Below are 19,674 nucleotides of genomic sequence, written 5' to 3' on the forward strand. Positions count from 1 at the left end.
ATTGGCATGGCTCAGCAGCCCCTAAGAACGTCAACGTAGCAAGCTCCACCTGGTGGCTGGTGTCCAGTCTTCCTCTTGGGGACCCCAGCAGTGTCACTACTGGACGATTTGCAACGTGCTGTGTACTTCAGGCAGTTCTCCGCTGTCCTGCTTACTCGTGCCTTTATTTCCTGTTTTCTCTGGATACCTAGTATTTGGGCATAAGAGAAATGACTTTGTTTTATTTTGTGATTAGTTCACATGATTCCTTTCATGGACACGCAGGAGAGCTCAGAGTCCCAGGGGACACTCCAGGAGCCATACACTGTGTGGCTTTCTGCAGTGCTTGACACAGCAGAGTTTCTGTTTCCAGGAGATCGTGGAATCCCTATCTTTTACTGCCACAAAGACAGCACTAGCACAGGCCTACCAACGTAGATTCTGGTTTTCTGCTTATGCTAAGCAGGCCCCTGGCCCTCGTAACTGAGGCAGCCCACTGAAAACCCACCCAAGACCCCAGGCTGTTAAACTGCCTGGACAATAAAGCCAGAGCAGGGAGGGTCCTGGATGGCTGTATTGGGTAGAACCAGAGAGGGTGGAGTAGCCAGTCAGAAAACACTTGTGCCCAGGTGGCCTGCCCAGCCCCCAACATACACGCACCATCTCCTCTGACGTCAAAAGCGATACCACACTTTTGCTGAAATAATTTCAACTTTGGTTTTCTCATTGCTCACTGCTGTTAGGTGTTAATCTTCACGGGTAAATTACTGACCTGCAGAGTTTCCCTAACTGCTTACATGCACTTTCCAGCGGGCTCATTTCCTCTCCCCACCCCACTTCCCCCCACCTTCCAAGTCTGTAGCTCTGTGTAGTCAGCCCTTACAGTAACCCCCTAGGTGATCAGACCCTGAAGGGGGTAACGCCCCCAGGTGACCAGACTCTGTAGGGGTGTCCTGCAGAATCACCCTGGGGTCCCTTACCACCTGCCTCAGACCCTGGCAGGACAGTCCGAGGGAGGTCCGGTGGCAGCAGGCCTGCCCTGGAGAGACCAGGTCTGCGGAGGGCAATGCACCTCACACTGCCTCCCCTCCAGGTACTTCCTGCAGCCCCGAGACAACGGTGGCAAGAGTCTGAAGCCAGATGACCTGGGGTCCCTGAGACTGAATGTGGTCTACACGGAAGACCATGTCTTCTCCTCTGACTATTACCGCCCTCTGCAGGACCTGCTGCTGAAGTCTACGGACGTGGAGGTACTTGTCTGAGCCACACCTCACCCACGCAGGATGGCTGGGGTCCAGTGCCCAGACCCTGTAGGTGCTGGGACTCTTCCCCCCTGCAGCCCCCTCCCCTTGGTGGTCCCCTGCAGCTGGTCCTGGCCTGCCCAGGGGTGCCTGTCTCCTCCTTTGCTGGTGGAGGGGAGCTCTCAGCCCCTCTGCAGCTAGAGCCGTGGGCTTCCTAACTTGTGTTAGATTTGACCCCTTCATCATGGGTTCCCTGCCCGAGGCCCCCAGCACCGCCTGGATTTAGGGGTTAGTGGGAGGAAGTGTAGACCCCTCCCTGGAGGAGCAGAGCAGGGTGCAGATGGCAGGTTTTGATGTGGGTTTCCTGTAGCACTTTTTGTCTCCGCAAAGAGTTGTGTTTATTAAGGTTGGAAGTGAGACCGCAGAGCAGGGCAGGGGTCCATGGGGCCCAGTGGGGGTGCTGCCCCCCACTCACCCGGTCCCCCATGCAGCCCGTGTCGGCATCAGCAGCCCACATCCTGGGCGAGGTGTGCAGGGAGAAGCAGGAGGCGGCCATCCCGCTGGTGCGGCTCTTCCTGCACTGTGGCCGCGTGGTGCCCTTCATCAGTGCCATCGCCAGTGCCGAGGTGAAGCGGACGCAGTGAGTTCCCGGCCCAGCCCGCAGCCCCATCCCTGCTGCCCTGTGGTGAGAATTTAGGGGTGGGAGGGTGGAGGTGGGGGACAGCAGAAGTGTCCACAATCCCATCAGGTACAGAGTCTGAGGGACCATCAGGCTCCCCCAGAAATCATGTAAGTTCACCTTTTTTTTCACACATTTAGTGATTTATTTATTTTTTTAAAGCACCATTTCTCTTGGAAATCCAGGGGAGAAAGAGTGGGAAGGGGGTGGGAAAGCCCAGGCCCTGCTCTGGCACTCCAGATTGCCCCTTGAGAGCTCTCATGGCTGGCGAATGGGGATACAGTGCCCCTCAGGGCCTCAAGAGAGCCACCCTCACTCCCTGGTGACTTAAAGGTGCAGAATGTGCCCTGCACCTAGCAGGTGTGAGGACAGCCTGTTCTATTGTTCTCTGCCCGACCTCGAGTATACCCAAGTTTTTGGTGCACAAACGCGTGAATTTTTTGCAAAAACACACTTCACAGGGGGCAAAGGCCGGCACACCTTCCCTCTGAAGTGGTGGGCTGTGTTGCATGAGGCCTGTTGAGAGGGTGGGTTACCAATGGGCAGCCCCTCGGAGAGTTCAGGATCCTGAGCGCGAGGCCGGCCTGGCTTGTGTTCCTAGTAAGTTGTCTGGGCACAGGGTCCACTCATTTCTGCATCCAGCTAGCGGGTGTTCAGGGCCAGTTACTCTCCCCAAAGTGTGTTGGTGTCCTGAGGACCCACATATCCTCCCTGATGTTGTTTTCCAGGGACCCTAACACCATTTTCCGAGGAAACTCACTGACGTCCAAGTGCATCGATGAGACCATGAAGCTGGCAGGCATGCACTACCTGCACGTCACCCTGAAGCCCACCATAGAGGAGGTGAGCGGGTGGGCCCTGCAAGTCCCAGCACCTCGGCTGCCGGGTGGACGATGGCTGCCTCTAGCTGATGTTTCCACAAGGGATGGGTGAGGGAGAGTGGGCATGCGGAGCTGTCCGGGAACGAAGGGCTGTGGCTGTCGCGTCAGCTTTGTCTCCACCCAGCTACAGGGGTATCATTTCATTCTGTAGCTTCTATGGAGAGGACGTTCCATGGGTGTCCCAGATTCTTCCTCATATTCTCAAATTAAAAAAAAAATACTTAGGAAAATCTATCATTCTGTTAGAGCCAGAAGGACATACAAGAAAAACCTGGCTCCTCCAGGGACACCCTCTTTCTCCATGTGCTTGTGGGCCTCCCCAAATCCCTGAGTCTGCATCTGTGTGGCCTCCCCACCTCCAGGGCTGTGGCTGTCCCTCCCAGGGTGCAGGCTGACATTCCTTTCCAGACGACTTGGCATTCCTCACTGTCTGTTCCCTGGGATGCCTTGTCAGGCAGCATTCCCTGGAACAGTTTCATAAAAAACAGGCAAATGTGAGAAAATTTTAAAATAGCATCCTGGTTTGATCTGTAGGCAAAATCATGGCAGCACTTTGTTTTTTGTTTGTTTTTTTCTGAGTATAAAATTTTTATTCCACTGCCCTGTCACTTAAGTAAATACTATTTAAGTGTCAGAAGAGATTCTGGGTGAACATCTGCAGTATTTAGTGACAAAATACTATCATCATGGACATTTCCAATTCATTTGAAAAGCAGTCAAGTTTCTCTTAAGTAACAATTAAGCTTAGCTTTATCTCTGTATATAACCAAACTTCCACGTGGCTTATTCCATTTCCTTCAGCTGAGAGCTGTGTAGGATCAAGTCCTGCTTTCTTCATTGATATGGCAAATCACTACTCCCATGTGGTCTTAGCCTTGTCCCATGTTCTCTCCACATGCACGCTCTACAGTGTCTGACCAGCACTGCACAGCGTCTGGGTGTGCATTCATCGCATGAGCCATTTGTTCATTAAGACCCTTTTCTCAGGTGTATTTTCAATAATGGGTACCACTAACGTATCATCTATAATGCCCTCCTGAGGTACATTTCCTTATTCCTTTTATTGGATGTGTAATCTTAAACTCCTGTCTGGGAAACAGAAGGGAGGCCATGACAGCAGCTTCAGGTGGGTCTGAATCACTGCACCTGCTCCTATCGCTGTGTAAAGGCTTTTCAGCTTCTCAGATAAAGGAGGTCCACTTGTCTCCTGTTCATTCATGTCACAAACAAATGTGTCTTCAGGCTGAATTAGTTCCTCCTGCACTCCTGAAGGAGCAATGTAGATTTCATCATCATGTGTCAAGCTAATTCCTCCTCCAATCCCAGTGGCCCAGCCCAAACGGTAGAACTGTTTAAAAAGTTTCGGAATCAGGTATCTTGGATGTTCCTTGTCCTGCATGCCGCATCACCAGGAGCAACAGTTTCCCTCTGGTGTGTGGCAACCAGACATATCCCAGATAAGGGGGACCCATGACCTCTAATCTTCCCACGGCTTTGCCCATGGCAGCACTCCAAAATAAAGATGTTTTTAAAGCTTTACAAAGCCTAGACCTGCATGAACTAATGCAAACCCGTCCCGAGAAAGCTGTTTATCCTGTAGTGACTGGGGGCTGCTCCCCCCACATTAGCATCCTGTATTTCACTTGCTCCTTCCTGCAGCCTGTGAGCAGGTGCCAGGTGTCCCCTTCAAGGCTGTGCACGCTGCAGACACCACTCCAAGCTTGGGGTCTGGGTTTGGTCTGTGTGGCAACTGCGGCCCAGGCCTGGCCTTGCAATGCCTACTCTGCACCAGTGGCTGGGGTAGAGTCAGTTGCTCCAGTTTTGTGCACAAAGCTTGTGGCCTCCATCTCAGGGAAGCCTGAGATCTTGGCCTGGAACCCGCCTTACAGGGAGGGCCCTTGTCTTGAATGCTCTTTCAGATATGCCAGAGCCACAAATCTTGTGAAATTGACCCTGTGAAGTTAAAAGATGGTGAAAACCTTGAAAACAACATGGTAAGGATTTCTGTTTTGTTCATGAACACTTTCTAAAGCCCATCACCTATTTTGGGGTTTTTCAGCCTGTGGCCATGTGGAGTTTCTATTTCACCCCAGATCCCTGAGTGGGTGGGGAATGGGATGGGCCTCACCCCTTGGCCGCAAGTGCACTGTTTGACCTGGTGTGAGGCGTCATCTACGACCACTTGCCGCAGACCTCCCTGCTCCCAGGCCTACCCCGTGCAGCTGTGCTCCCGAGAGGCTCATCCACCATCCTTGGATCAGGCTGACGAGGCTGCCTAGCCTGTTCTTTTCTCTCGTCTCAACACACACACGTCCCCAATCCTGGGGCATCTCAAGCTGTTCCTGGAGTTGTGTCCTGTTGTTTAAAAAACAAAACTCCCTGATGCTGACACTTCACCCCATTGTTTGTCTTTTCATGTCATTTCTTCATGCAGATTATGCTGCATTTGGGTCATGCCTCTAAATAAAAGAAGAGTTGTTGCTTTCAGGGAGGTATATTCCTGTGAGTTTCATTCCACACTCAGTTAATGAAGTCAGGTAGAGAAGAGGGGCCCAGTGTGGCTTCCCTCTCAGGGCGCCAATGAATAGTTATTTGCATCATGTTAATTATAACTATTCAGTACCTGTTTGAAAGGAGGTTGGGGTTTTTTTTTAGCGTCTTCCACTGCTCTGAGCCATTTCCACCCGTCTGGACTCAGTCTCTCTGCAGGCGTGGCCTGTGCTCCGTGTGGCTCACGCAGGCAGCCTCAGGAGGGAGTCCAGGCATCTGACCCACGTCCCGTTGTAGGAGAACCTGCGGCAGTATGTCGACCGCATCTTCAACGTCATCACCAAGTCTGGAGTGAGCTGCCCGACCGTCATGTGCGACATTTTCTTTTCCCTCCGTGAGGCTGCTGCCAAGCGCTTCCAAGGTGAGTCCTTGTGGACATGCTTGAGTTGGTGAAAAATGACCACAGCTTCTTGCTGGGTAACTACCCACCCCTGCCGGATGCCTGGAAGCCTGGGGACACTTCAGGGTCTGCTAGCAGGACAAGAGCCAGCAAAATCTAGAGCAGGAGCTCAGAGGTTGGATTTTGTAGGGGGTCAGTACATGGGGCCACCCGCCCCGGACCAAGAAGGCCAGGCTGCCGGGTTTCATCAGGGAGGAATGTCAGTTCTCCTGATTTGAGGCTGGCTCTTCCTATGTCTTCCCTGCGGCTTTCTCGTGCCTTAGTGCTGTCTTGAACTCTGCATCGTGGCATTTTTAAGAAGAGGAGCCCTCAAGGGAAAGCCTTCCCTTCACCAAACACCTGGATGGACTGCAAAGTCCAAAGTGTTTGGGGAAACTGGTTTCCTGGTGGCTGTTGCGTCACTCTCTGGAATCTTGCTGCCTAATCTTGCTGACTCCTGGGGAGGAGCAGGGCGTCCCCACCTCACACAGACCTCCCCATGAGCAGGGCAGGGCATTCCCCACTCCGTACACGGGCACTGAAGCACTTCTTAGGAGGCCAAGCGTCTGCCTTGTCCCCCAGGCCCTCCCTCCTTGGGGAGCCTGCAACACGACCAAGGGAAAGGCCCTGTGTCCCACAGAGCCCTGGGCTTGTGTGTGGCAGCCAGGACATCCCCGCCAAGAGCTATGGCCCTTCAGGTAGCTGAGGAGCAGGGGTGCCAGTTCCCAGGCACATCCAAACCCCACACCCACCTGGAACATTATGGAAATAAACAAGTAACAAACACAGTGCACCCTCTCCCCCCAGAGGAGGGCAGGAGGGTTCCCCGGCTGTGGCAGCCCATCTCCCGAATAGTCTGGCAGTAACGAGAGAGAAACAGAACGAGACAGAGACAGAAACAGAGAGACAGAGAGAGGGGTGGAACTGGAGGTTGTGCCTCCTCCTGAGACCCTGGGGAGGAGCTGGGTGCCAGGTTACAAAGACCCGAGGCTGCTGTGCTGCTGACTTGGTTGGAACAGCCATTCTGTGTCTCTGACCCCAGACGACCTGGACGTGAGGTACACCGCCGTGAGCAGCTTTATCTTCCTGAGATTCTTCGCACCCGCCATCCTCTCCCCCAACCTCTTCCAGATCACGCCTCACCACACGGTAAGCCAGTCAACCCTTGTGAACCGGCCAGTCCTAATAAACTAGTAAGCCCTCCTAAACTAGCCAGCCCTTGTAAACCAGTCAGTCTTCTTAAACTTGTCTAACGTTGTAAACTAACCAATCCTCCTAAACTAGCTAGTCCTCCCAAACTAGCCTAGCCAGTCCTCCTAAATTTGTCAGCCCTTATAAACCAGCCAGTCCTCTTAAACTTGTCAGACCTTGTAAACTGGCAGAGGATGTCAGCCTTGGGCCAGGATCTTTTGCAGGGCTGTGCTGCAGTGCAGGTGCAGCTGGTTATGTGGTAGTGGGTTGTAAACATGCTCGATCCCCACAGCTTGTCTGTCTATAGGTGGGTTTAGTGACCTTTCTATTTAAGTCGCATCAGCTCTGATAACTGTACATGATGGGAGGAATTAACACTACTCTTGACAGACAGCTGTATGGTTTGACCAGGGTTTCAGCTGCCAATTACTATTATTACATTTTCCCTCCTTCCATAGAAGGAAATTGAGTGTTTATGATCTTGTATATTTTTATTCACTTACTAACATCAGCCAAAAAATATCTGTTGAGCCCCTACTAGTGCCAGGCTCTGGGGGACACCACTCTCATGAAGCTGACATTCTGCTGGTGTGACATGTCAACAGATAAATGTGCCAGGTAGTGACGGTGCATAGGAGACAGCAGCCCAGGGGGCAGGGGACTCAGGTGGTGGCCCACTTGTGTTTCCCTTGGCTTTAAGTTAGACTCTCCAAACCGTGTGAAGGCTGAGAGGTAAGTCCTCAGGTAGGGTCTCCTGCCCCACCAGGACGCTGCTCATTCTAAGACACTCCCTTCGCACTTCTCCCTGTGGGAGCCCCCGGGCATCTTGTTGAAATGCAGACTCAGAGGACACTGTGGAGTAGGAGGCTTTAGAGGAATCCTTTCTGAATCCAGTGTTTGCGTATCTATTTGCAAAGCCTGTGCACATGCTGTGCTAGTGTTTAGGAGACATCATTCGTTTTGCCATCTTGTGTAATTCTGTGATCAATCACAGCATTTCTATAAAACTGGAACAGAACTCGCATTTCTCTCCCCCTCCCAAACAGGACCCGCAGACATCTAGGACCCTGACGCTTATCTCAAAGACTATCCAGACTCTTGGCAGCTTATCCAAGTCAAAGTCTGTAAGTCTTTTATTTTTATCATTTTCTCTAAGAACACTGATTTTTTAATCTCTTCAGAAAAGATAAATGAAATCCCTCACACACGAGTGATATTTTTACAAAGTTATAAGGATAAAGAACAGTAATAAAAAGCCAGCATCATATCCCCACTGACCACCTTAAGAAACAGAACACCCAACACCTTCTGAACTTGTCATTCTTTGCCTTTTGAGAGAGGAGGTGGCACGTCACTCATCCCGAGGTCAGGGCGGGCAGCACACCTGACTTCCGTCAGTGGATTCGGAAGGTGGTCGAGCCTCCTAAGTGGGCTTCACTCCTGGGTGCCCCCAGCTGCAGGGGGCATCGAAGGACATTTCTGCTTTACCGGATGGACCTAGGAGCTGGCATTCGCTGGGAGGCTTGTCCACATGCAGTCTCTTCTTCCCCAGGCAGGGGCAGGCCAAGCTCCACTCCCCTCTTGGGTGACAAATCTGCATTTCACCTTCACTGTCACTCACCTCAGACTGGATGTTGGGGCTTAAGGGCCAGGGGGTCCTGTGAGGGTCTGTCCCAAGCCTCCCAGCCCAAGGAGCCCTTTGCCCCATTTTCCTTCAAGAGCCTCATGACTTACTGCCTGAGGAAGCTGGATGCTGGTGTCCAGAGAGCCCCAGGTTGATGGTGGGCTGTCCCAGGCAGGGGGAGGCTGTCCCAACTGCTCCTCACAGTTCTGTCTGGAAAGGGCTGAACAGACACTCGCAGAAGCCCCGTCCTGTGGCTCCCCATCCTCTGCGGCTGAGGCCTCAGGTAGAAGTTAGTGCTGTGGGGAACCAGGATCTCATACTGCAGGTGAGAGTAGCCCCTCAGGGACAAACAGTGGGTTGCTCTGAATCCCAGTAAATAAAAGCTGTGTTGTGGCCCACAGGCAGGTGGAGGCTGGGGCTGGGGCTGGGGCTGAGGCTGAGAAGAGTGATTGCTCTTTTTCACCGACCTGTCCCAGTATCTGTGGACGGATACTATAAACAGGAACCTAAACTGCATCTAAGGTCTGCACAGAGCTCATCTCATTTTCATATGCGGGAAACTGTAAAGTTAATCTCAACATGAAAGCAACACTAAATGGGGTTCAAGCCTCAGGAACGGTGACTTTGAAGGCCCCACTTCTTCCTGCCTGGGAGCACAGGCTCTGTCATTAGTTCTGTTGGCTCTGGGACCCCACTTGTGACCCTAAGTCTCCCTTGCCAGTGATCACATCTGGGTGCCAGTTTACCGCTTTGTAAGCCTGGAGCCCAGGTGTTAGTGACCATGCAGGGATGGTATCGAGTCATTTGTACCAAATCACTCTTTATAAAGAACTCTTGCAACCCCCCAAGTCTAATTCATCTTACACACATGCTTTAGCTTTCTTCTGTGATTTCAGCTCTGCTCTACCTGAGCTGAAACCTCTGGGACAGCCCTCCATACTGCACACCACTTACCCCGTGGGGCCTAGGGTCTTCACTTTGTCTCATTATCCTGATTTAGGCTGGTCATAACTCGTGCCTTTAGATTTTTTGTATTGGGTCATGAGCCAAGATACCTTGAGGCCTTCATCGAGTGACCTGTCTCATTTTAGGCCAGTTTTAAGGAGACATACATGGCTACATTTTATGAATTCTTCAATGAGCAGAAATATGCTGATGCAGTGAAAAACGTAAGTATCGCCATCAACTAACATATACTCACCGTCCCCTGTAGTGTATATTGTTCCCAAGAAGTAGTATTGCCCTTTTTAAGTTAAGGTGAAATCCACACAACACAAAATTGACCATTACCCACTGTGAACATTTCAGTGCATTCATGATGTTGCCCAAACACCCTCCTCTGTAGTTCCAGGACACTTTCTTCATGCCCAGAACAGTTTCAAACTCTTTCTGGCTGGCTCCTGGGAGCCAACATGATGTTGTACCTTGGCATCTGTTACGCTGGTGCCCACTCCCAGTCTCATTCGCTGGCCTATCACCCCATTTGTTCTGCCCTCACCCAGCCCTGAACACCCCAGCCCTGGAGCCCAGGGCCCCAGACCCAAAATTAGAGTTACAATGCAGGGGAAAACACTCCTGGATCCAAAGCTTTACTTCTCTGTACTGTTAAGAAGCAATCTTGAATATTTCTCTTGGAAATCATGAAAACCATGGACATTGAAAGGAAGGAAAGCCTGGAGCTCAGAGCAGCTGTTAGTTGATGGAAGGAATCCAAGCAAGTTGTGGGACAGTCGAAATGAGCAGGGAGGCCCCACCCCACAAGAACCAGGGGGCAGCTCTTAGAGAAGCAAGGGGGTAATCAGGAGGGCAGTGGCCTTGACCACGGAAAGCAGTTTTGTTCTGGGTGGCCTATGCCTCCCTCCCCTGTTAGGACCTCAAATTCCACCACTAGAGAGTCATCCTTGGGTCACCTGTCAAGATGTGGATAGATTTCCAGGTGCTGCCTGGAGCCTGCCCACCCCCCGGCAGCCTCTCACGTGAGGTAGCACTTGGAGGCAGATGAGACCTCCTGGAAGGGCCAGGGAGTCGGGGCAGTGGCCAGTGTGGTAGAGACAGCACAGGCCCCACGATTCTCACTGAAGGACTCATGTCCCCACATCGTTCTCTCTCCACTGGTATCAAGGAGTCACAGACACCTGCGTTATCTGTTATCATTGTCTGTGAGACAACACACTTCAAATGTGCTGTTCCCTTTCTAACAAGCTGATTTCTTTCACACTTTAGTTCTTAGATTTGATTTCGTCTTCTGGGAGAAGAGACCCCAAGAGCATAGAGCAACCCATCCTGCTGAAAGAAGGGTAAGGCTGCATACAGCTGCTGGGCCAGGGGACAAACGCAGGCAGGGCCTGCCGTCCACTTCAGCACAATTAACACACTGTTCTGAAACCGCATTTCTGACAGCACTGGTCTGGCCAAGTGGCCAGTGGTTTCCCAAGGCAGCCTAGACCCTTGCTGGGCTGTCAGCCCAGGGGTGTGGGCTTCAGTGTGACTTTCTACATCCTTCCTCTCTGAGGAACATCATCTGGTCGTAGGAGGCACTGTCGACCTTTGCTTCTCTTTGCTTGTTCTCTGTGGATTTTGCAGAGTGGAAAAATGCCCGCCCCTAGGGGGGAAAGGGAGGTGTATTAGTCTGTTTCTGTTGCTTATGACAAAATACCTGAACTGAGTAATTTATAAAAGGATGAGATTTATTGCTTACAGTTTGTGAGGCTGGGAAGTCCAAAGTCCAGGGAATACATCTGGTGAGGGTCTTCTTTGGTGGTGGCTTTACAGCAATGCAAGGGTCTCACATGACAAAAAATGTCAGAGCAGAGAAAGAGAAATTCTCCTGTGCTCTTTCTTCTTAAGCCAGCGGAACCACACCCGACCACCACCATTAATCCATTCGCTACGGCATGGTCTTACAGTCCAATCATGTCTTCAAGGTCCCACCTTTCAATAACCATAATAGAATTTCCCACTCTCTTTACACTGTCACAGTGGGGACTGAGTTTTGGTGGGGGCATCAATCCACAAAAGGAGGGACAGGCTGAATCACCCTATAGCCAAGGCTTCTGCATGGTTGGCTCATCCCTGGCCTTCCCTCTACCCCAACGCTCTCAAGGGGTCTATCAGGAAACGAGGGTCAGAGGAGAGGTACCACATGCCTGCAGCCTGGGTTCCTTGCAGCTGTCTCTCAGTCCTTGTCGGTGGGGATCTGCTCTACGACCACCTGATGTCCTGCCTCTGAGCACTGTGCACCCTAGTCAGGGTATTACCGTCTTAAATATTTTTCTTCAAATCACTTTTAACTTCAACGTGTCTTAACCAATAACGTATGTAGCATATATACACGTGATATCGTATAATACACATTAAACAAATTCACAACTTTCAGTGCAGCAGGTAATCACCCTATAATCCCTAAAACAGCTCGGTACGCTCAAGGGCTAACACCTCACCTGGAGAAACTGCCACAGGTGCAGGTTCAGAGGTGCCATTCGAAGGTGTAAACAGCCCGTGCAGGGGCTGCGGGCCGTCCCGGGCCTCTGCCGTGGTCCACTGCGACCCCGGACTCCTTCTCCTGCACCAAGTCCCTGCTCTGCGCCTCGCCAGCTGTGCTGCAATCCTCGCGGCGGGTGTGGAGTGTGGGCTCGGGGCGAGGACAGTGCAGGGCCCTGAGGAACACTCGCAAGACTTCCTGCCCTCCGCGGCTCAGGGCCCCCAACAAGAACCGTCTTACCTTCCGGGGCTTCTGTCCTCACGTGAGCTCCGGGCGTCCGCGGAGCCCTCGGGTGCACCACGCAGATCTCGCCCAGCATGCTGACATACGTGCGCAGGCACGTCCGGAAGCGCATGGGGGTGCTCTGCGTGTATACCCTCGCCTCGCCCGGTGCGCTGACGTGCGTGCGCAGGCACGTCCGGAAGCGCATGGCGGTGCTCTGCGTGTATACCCTCGCCTCGCCCGGTGCGCTGACGTGCGTGCGCAGGCTCGTCCGGAAGCGCATGGCGGTGCTCTGCGTGTATACCCTCGCCTCGCCCGGCGTGCTGACGTGCGTGCGCAGGCACGTCCGGAAGCGCATGGCGGTGCTCTGCGTGTGCGCCCTCGTTCCGCTTCCGCATAGGCCCACACGTGGGAAGGCGACCGCACCTTGAGCGCCGCGTTCTCACAAGCCCAGCCCAGGTTCTCGGCCTGCGCGTGCCTCTCTGAGCCTGTCTGTGGCACACCGCGTGCCCGCCGCCCTGCCCGGCGCCTCTCCTGCCCACGCACCCCAGGGACCCCCGCCGCAGCTCCGGGCGGGAGGCGGCGGGGAGGCCCAGCCTCCGTGCGGACGTGTGGCCGCCAACCTCGTGTTTCCTTCACGACAGGTTCATGATTAAGAGGGCGCAGGGCAGAAAGCGCTTCGGGATGAAGAACTTCAAGAAGAGGTGGTTCCGCCTGACGAACCACGAGTTTACCTACCAGAAGGGCAAAGGTAACGATGGAGGGTGGCGCCCCTGTCCCTGCTGTCCTCACGTGCGCGTGCTCAGAGCAGCGCAGCCCGCTTGGGCCCCCCGCGAGCCTCAGCCTCCGCACTGGGCCGTGGGCGAGTGCGTGGCCCGGGCAGGGAACCTGCCTCCCGCAGCCCTGGTCCTTCCCTCCGCCCCCAACTTCAGGGTCTCAGCCATGGTCACGCTCCGATGCCGTGACTCAGACGTGCCCTTGAGATGGCTCCCGAAGCCGCGCCTGCCCCCAGCAGGAGCCTCCGTGTGGCCCGTTTCCCGTGTGGGCGCCGCTGGGCGCTGGCCGGGGCGGAGGCTGGGCTGCGTGGCTCTGGGCTGGTCATGGGAATCAGCATCAATAGGTCAGTGGCAGCCTTAGTCCTGTTCTGGTGGTTTCACCTGGATCTGAAGTGGCTCAGTTCTAGGTTATGAAATGTCGAGAAGACGATTTCTTTTTCGTGTTTCCTGGACACGGTCGTGAAGAGATTTTGTCATAGTTGTGCGGACTCGAGTATTGGGTCTTGCCTGGCCAGTGGGAGGGCGCAGGTGTGTGGCCACATTCTGGGCGACACAGGTCTCCAGGCCCCTTGGGCCCCCTCACGCCTTCGACCTGCTCCAGTCTCTCAGCTTTCGCGCTCACAGGAGGAGAACCCAGCACTGCTCTTCCCTGGGGCGCTCCACCCGCAAGGAGCTGCCACTCACTTGCTCCCATCTGCTGCAGGAGACCAGCCTCTCTACAGCATTCCCATCGAGAACATTCTGGCAGTGGAGAAACTGGAGGAGGAGTCCTTCAAAATGAAAAACGTGAGTGCCCGTCTCCAGGCTGAGCCACCTGGCCTGGTATTTACATCCTCTTTCCTCTCCTCGGACCCTCCCAGCACCGGGCATGGCCCTTCCACACCCTCTCAGGGTCTCCATGTAATAGCCAAACCTCATACCAAAGCAGCCCAATGCTCTTTGTCTGGGGGTCACTGGGGTGGGCGGAACCTGCTGGAAGGTGGGGCCTGAGCTATGTGAGTGGGAGGGAGGAAGGGAACCCCTGTTAAAGGACACCAAGAACAGGCTTGAGACCATTTGGGGCTGCTTTTTGAAGCTTTCTAATGTTGGCATAATGTGAACTTGTAAAAAAGTCATAGGAATAGAAGGAATCCTCATGTCCCCTTTAGCCAGGCTCTGTGCGTTCCGGTTAATCGTGTGCATTCTGTCTCAGTCTCTTTCTGTGTGTAACATATGCATTCTTTTCCTAAACCATATGACTAGTTCAGGGCGCATTTCCTGAAAACAAGGACGTTCTTTTATAGAACCACAGTAAAGTTACCAAAACCAGATCACCTAATTCTCATGCAACATTCGTACAAATCCACAGGCCATCATTAAATTTTGCTGGTTGTCCTGATACTGTTCTCTATAGCTGCTCTTTTTCCCCAGGCTGGGATCCAATCCAGCATCACATATCGCATTTAGTTGTCTGTTTTGTCTTCTTAATCTGGAACCTTCCTCAGCTGTTTTTCACGGCTGTAGCATTTTGGAACTTACAGGTCAGTCCATTGTGTAGATGTCCCTCAGTTCGGGTCTGTCGGATGTTCTGCCATGGGAGGTTCCAGTTGTGCGTTTTTGGCAGGAATCTCCTGATGTCGTGTGTCCTTCTCATGCGCTGTCTGTGAGGTGTCTTGGTGGGCTGGTCTCGCGGTTGGTGCTGCGGCTCTGAGCACTGAGGAAGGGGCTGCTGGCAGTCCTTTCCCTTGTCTATCAGTGATTTGTTACATGCACTGAGCTATGTCAATACCTTGACCATGCTCAAATTCTTACCTGCCAGTTTGGGCTTCTGTATTAGTCTGTTTATGTTGCTTGTGACAGAATACCTGAACTTCCCTGTAGTTGGCTGAATTTTATTATGTTATTTTGGGAAATGTCCAAACAGGATCCTGCAACAGGCAGAACCAAGTGGAGTAACTCAGAATCCTTTGCCAAAAGAGACCTTACCTTAATGAGGTGCCCAGATATCCCAGGGTGGAATTGTGGACTGGCTGGCAGCCCTGGGCATCTCTGCCTTGGGTTGCCCCAGAGCTGCCAGAATCATCTCCAGAGTATGTGTGCGTGTCTTGGGGTCGTTATCCTGGTAACACCTGATGGGAGGAAGGTACAACTTTCACCTCACTTCCCGGTGAGGAACCTGAGGCTCACAGAGGCCAAGGAAGTTGCACGAGTTCCCTCTGCTCAGGTGGAAGAATTTGGATCTCAATCGTCCCACCTCCCAAACAGCCCTCCCTCCCAGGGCCTCCAGCCATTTGCTGCTTTGCGGCCTCTTCCCCACCGTAGGGAGTGCCCCTGGAGAGGGACACGGTTGGGTCTCAGAGCCTTTAGACCACACAAGCCGTCCCATGTCACCCCAAGGATCTTCTCAGATGCTGGGAATTATTTTTCAGGAACAGCTCATGCTTGGACATGAGGGTGGGGGTGGGACTTATGCAGGCTTCCCTGTGAATTATTTTCATGGTGGCAGAGCCAGTGCTGCCCGTGCCTGTGGGTTCCTCCTCAGGCAGGGCTCTGCGTAGGTGTGGTATTCACTGTGTGCAGAAAAGGGCTGGGGCCAGAGCAGTGAGGTGGCCAGTGTCCTGTTTAGCCAGGCGATTAGCTTGGTGGACACTGCAACCCTCCCTGGCCCAGACAGGGCAGGCACCACTCAGCTCATCCCCCAGGGCCACTTGAAAGGATCTCCTGGGCACGCAGGTCACCTGGAGGCAGAGGTGAGACTTTTCTGGACCTGAAGGGTATTAACACCCAACATACCTCCTCCAGGAGACTGAAAGGCTGGGTCCCACCTTTTCTTTAGTTGAGTTCTGTAGCATTTCGAGTTGACTGTGTCTGCTTGATATCCTCACCATGGGGTTTCCAGGTCTCAAGGGGAGGCACAGAGTCAGGAGGGCTCGCGAAGCTGTTGTGTGGGGGCCTGGGGAATGCTGTCCCTATAGACTGTCCCTGAAGGAAGCAGAGATGTCTTGGGAGCAGCTGGAGCCCCTTCTTACATTTTGAATAATTCCTTGTTTTTAGCAGCATCTGTTCAGCTGGTTTCTTCTCACTGACCCCATGGAGCCAGCTGTCATGCCACCTATCAGGCTAGTGTTCTGATGAACTCAGCCGTTGTCGAGGGCTCCTATGTGCTGAGCCCCATTGCAGGGCCAGCCTGAGATGGTGGTCAGGACATTCAGAGTCTGAGGCATGTGCACACGCGTGTGCAGGGTGCGGGGTGGCTCCTGATCTCTGTAAATGAGACCCCAGCTGTTCGCCCAGAAATCTGGAGTCAGAGTCCTCCCCACGTCCATTGAGAAGGCTTGTTCCCCTGGAGAAGTCCGCCGTCTCCTGACTCCTGTCCTTAGGACAGGTCCAACCTGAAGGTCCTCCCAGGCCTCTGGTCTGCCCACCCGCATCTTGTGTGTGCAGTCTGGCTGCTCCTTCTGGGAGCCCCTGATCCCTTCTGGTCCCAGGACCTTTGCACCTACCATCCCTTCTACCTGGGACACCCTCCGTCCTCCACTTGCCGCACTGCCCTCTGCCTGGTCAACTCTCAGTCTCCTCCAAGCTCAGCTGGAGGGCCGGGTCATTTTAGAGTTTTCTGGCCCCGTGAGCTGTCGCCCCACAGCCCTGCACCTCGCATTCCCTTTTGTCTTTCTTGTTGGCTGGATGTTGACAAGGGCAGAAACTCTGGGTTATACTGTGTCCCGACAACCTAGGATGGTGCCTGGCACTCAGTAACATTTGTTGAGTAAATAATGAACGGCAGTGAGTGGGGGCTCCCAGAAGCCTCATGAGGAAGTAACACCTGGCAGGTTGGGAGGAGCTGTCCAGATGGGAGAACAGCATGTGCAAAGGCCCAGGGGTGGGAGGCAGGGGCTAGAGTGTGAACAGTGGGTGGGCAGGAGGAGCTGCTCGGAAGCTCCTCACGTGGAAGCTCAGCCCACATGCATGTAATGCCATGGTCGGCTCCAGGAGTCCCTGAGGGCAACGGCAGTGCCCACTTTGCATTTGAATGGAGACCACTGAGGCCCCAAGACTCCCAGTGACCTGGCCCAGTTGCGTTGGCCTCTCTACTTCTTGCCTCTTGTGTCACCCACAGCCCTTACTGTCAGGATCAATGGCAGCAGGATGCCCTTTGCAGCCACAACCTCAGCCTCTGCTGGTGCCCAGAGGTCCAGAGCCTCGGCTGCAGCCCTTGGGCCCATCTAGGCCTGTGTCAGCTGCAGAGTCTTAGTGTCCCCCTTCTAAGGCATTGGTGACAATGGGCAAGTGCCCATTAGACTCCTGTAGTTTAGCTATGTGCTCGCTGGCAGCCTCCTGAACCTGTCCTGTGTCCACAGATGTTTCAGGTTATCCAGCCAGAACGTGCTCTGTACATCCAGGCCAACAACTGTGTGGAGGCCAAGGACTGGATCGATGTCCTCACCAAAGTGAGCCAATGCAACCATAAGCGCCTCGCTGTCTACCACCCATCTGCCTACCTGAACGGCCACTGGCTGTGCTGCAGGGCCTCCTCGGACACAGCCCCGGGCTGCTCCCCCTGCACCGGGTAGGTCTGGTTCTCTCCAGCGCCGGCGCCCTGCCCAGCCCCAAGGCTTGGCCAGGCACAGTCATGCAGCTTGTGTACCATCCAGGGAAACTGGGGCTGACACGCAGCCCGTGCTCACCCGTGAGCCACGCACAAGCAGGGCTATTTTTGCTCTGGAGAGAGCAGTCTCCGCCTGAGGGAGTGCCTAGGTCTGAGGCTTCAAGGTTCCTTCTGGGCACCTGCTGCAGTGGAGTTGTCCTTGGGGAAGTGGGGAGGCAGGGTGAGGAGGGGCTCAACGCAGAGAAGACACCCAGGGGCAGGTGCCATCCTGTGTCTTCCAAGAAGAGCCTGGAAGCGTTCCACCTCTTGAAAGCTGCATCCTGCTCACAGGCGCCCCACCTGACATCCCTGCACACTCCTGCCTTGGAAACCAAGTAACCCTTGCCGTCCTTGCCCCATTGTGACTGGGCCTCCTGCAGTTCGTTAGCATCTGGGGCCATCTCTGCCAGGCCTAGGAGGGCAGCCTGGGTGCCCCAAGCCTTGCTGGGGGCTTGGCATCCCTCTGGTCGTACTTGATGGGGCTTGTGCATGTGGCAGTGAGGATGACTCTTGTCACCACAGCCTCAGGGGAGGAAAGGAAACCCAGCCCTTCAGGAGACACATGCCCAAGGGGGCATTTTATTCCAGGTCATTTCTTTTTTGGCAGATCTGTGGGTCCCGGGGGCCTGCAGACAGGGCCGCCCCCTCTAAATGCTCCCGAGCTTTCACACCCACACACTCCCCCAGAGTCACCCGTAGCCCCCTTGTCAGCTGACCTCAGGGATGAGATTTAATATTGGTCACTCACCTTTTTTCTTTGGTGATTTTTAAAAACTAACATCGTGGTTAAAAGCATCACATAGATCATTGTTCTCCTCTTCCTGTTGTCACTGTATTTGGACAGCGGCCTCCCGGCAAACATCCAGCTGGACATTGATGGGGACCGTGAGACGGAGCGCATCTACTCCCTCTTCAGCCTGTACATGGGCAAGCTGGAGAAGATGCAAGGTGCGTCTAGCCGGGCACAGGAGAGCCGGCAGTCTCAAGAGGCCTGGCAGGGTCCCAGGACACGGGGGTCACTCTGCAGAGGCAAAATCCCTGGTCTGAGCCTCTGGCATCGTGTGGGCAACATGCAGGTGTCCTTGTAGCACTGATGGATGGGAATATCTCTTTGCAGGGTAGGCAGCTATTTGGGGAAAAACTACTTTGATAACAGGTTCTATAGATTAGCTAGGATTTGACTTACAACATCTGAACTGCCAAATTCTTTAGAAGACCATATTTCCTAGTAAGCTTCCATACTTCCAGATGGAGAATTTCTTCTTTTGTGTTTTCCAGACAGACGTGTGTGTGTGTGTGTGTGTGTATGTGCACCTGTGTGGACACGTTTGAGTGTGCATGTGTGTGTGAGCATGCACGCTAAATGCTCTACAGCTCCAGGCACATTACATGTTTCACATATCTATGCAGCGGTGTTATCCTTGACATTTAATTGCTTTATGGAATTAACAAAACAGTCTGGGAAGACATGGGAACAGTGGTCTGGGGTCTGCAAGATGCAAGAAGAGCCCACAGGGCGAGTGAGCTGCATCTGCTGCCAGGTTGGGATCTGGTGGATCGCAGCTTCGCTCTTAGGTATTCTGTGATGGGCCATCAAACCACACTCAGATCGTGAAATAGAGCGGAATGTGCCTGCAAGGAATCTTATACTTACTTCCTTTTCACTCCTGGTCTGACCCAGAAGTATCAGCTATGCCTTGGCCTGGAAATATATGAGTCCTGCCTAGTGTCTGTGCGGGTGCCTGTCTGTGAGCCCGGTTGTACTTACTCTCCAGGCTCCACCAACAGCCTTGGATCTGACGCACCCTGGGGCGTGCCCAGGTACCAGGCATATCCATGCACAAGCATGTGCATAGACAACCGCACGTGCACGCACATATTCATGTGCATGTGTACACACATGTACATATGCATGCATGCACATGCAGAGCAACCATATTCACTTGAACACAAATGTGCTCGCGTATGTGCTCTCATGCTTGCTCACGTGCAGACGTCCACATGTGCACAGAGCATCACATGTATGTGCACACACGAACATCACATG

The 19,674-nt window shown here is 53.5% G+C and overlaps 1 protein-coding gene and 1 pseudogene across 5 annotated transcripts in view; one reads left to right on the plus strand and one right to left on the minus strand.

Annotated features, from left to right (window-relative positions):
• RASA3 (RAS p21 protein activator 3) overlaps positions 1-19,674 on the plus strand; it is a 148,551-nt gene that overhangs the window by 121,993 nt on the left and 6,884 nt on the right. For all 5 annotated transcript variants that reach the window (XM_063101983.1, XM_063101984.1, XM_063101987.1 and 2 more), the window contains 13 exons: positions 1,073-1,229; positions 1,712-1,860; positions 2,628-2,742; positions 4,700-4,774; positions 5,568-5,691; positions 6,752-6,858; positions 7,947-8,024; positions 9,616-9,693; positions 10,748-10,821; positions 12,872-12,978; positions 13,707-13,789; positions 17,341-17,549; positions 18,472-18,575. In XM_063101983.1, the coding sequence (XP_062958053.1) occupies positions 1,073-1,229; positions 1,712-1,860; positions 2,628-2,742; positions 4,700-4,774; positions 5,568-5,691; positions 6,752-6,858; positions 7,947-8,024; positions 9,616-9,693; positions 10,748-10,821; positions 12,872-12,978; positions 13,707-13,789; positions 17,341-17,549; positions 18,472-18,575 (1,460 nt within the window). The remainder of the gene's footprint in view (positions 1-1,072; positions 1,230-1,711; positions 1,861-2,627; positions 2,743-4,699; positions 4,775-5,567; positions 5,692-6,751; positions 6,859-7,946; positions 8,025-9,615; positions 9,694-10,747; positions 10,822-12,871; positions 12,979-13,706; positions 13,790-17,340; positions 17,550-18,471; positions 18,576-19,674) is intronic.
• On the minus strand, positions 3,508-4,230 carry LOC134381972 (methylthioribulose-1-phosphate dehydratase-like; annotated as a pseudogene).

This window comes from Cynocephalus volans, chromosome 7 (assembly GCF_027409185.1).
Source record: "Cynocephalus volans isolate mCynVol1 chromosome 7, mCynVol1.pri, whole genome shotgun sequence".
In the NCBI taxonomy this organism is placed as follows: Eukaryota; Metazoa; Chordata; class Mammalia; order Dermoptera; family Cynocephalidae; genus Cynocephalus; species Cynocephalus volans.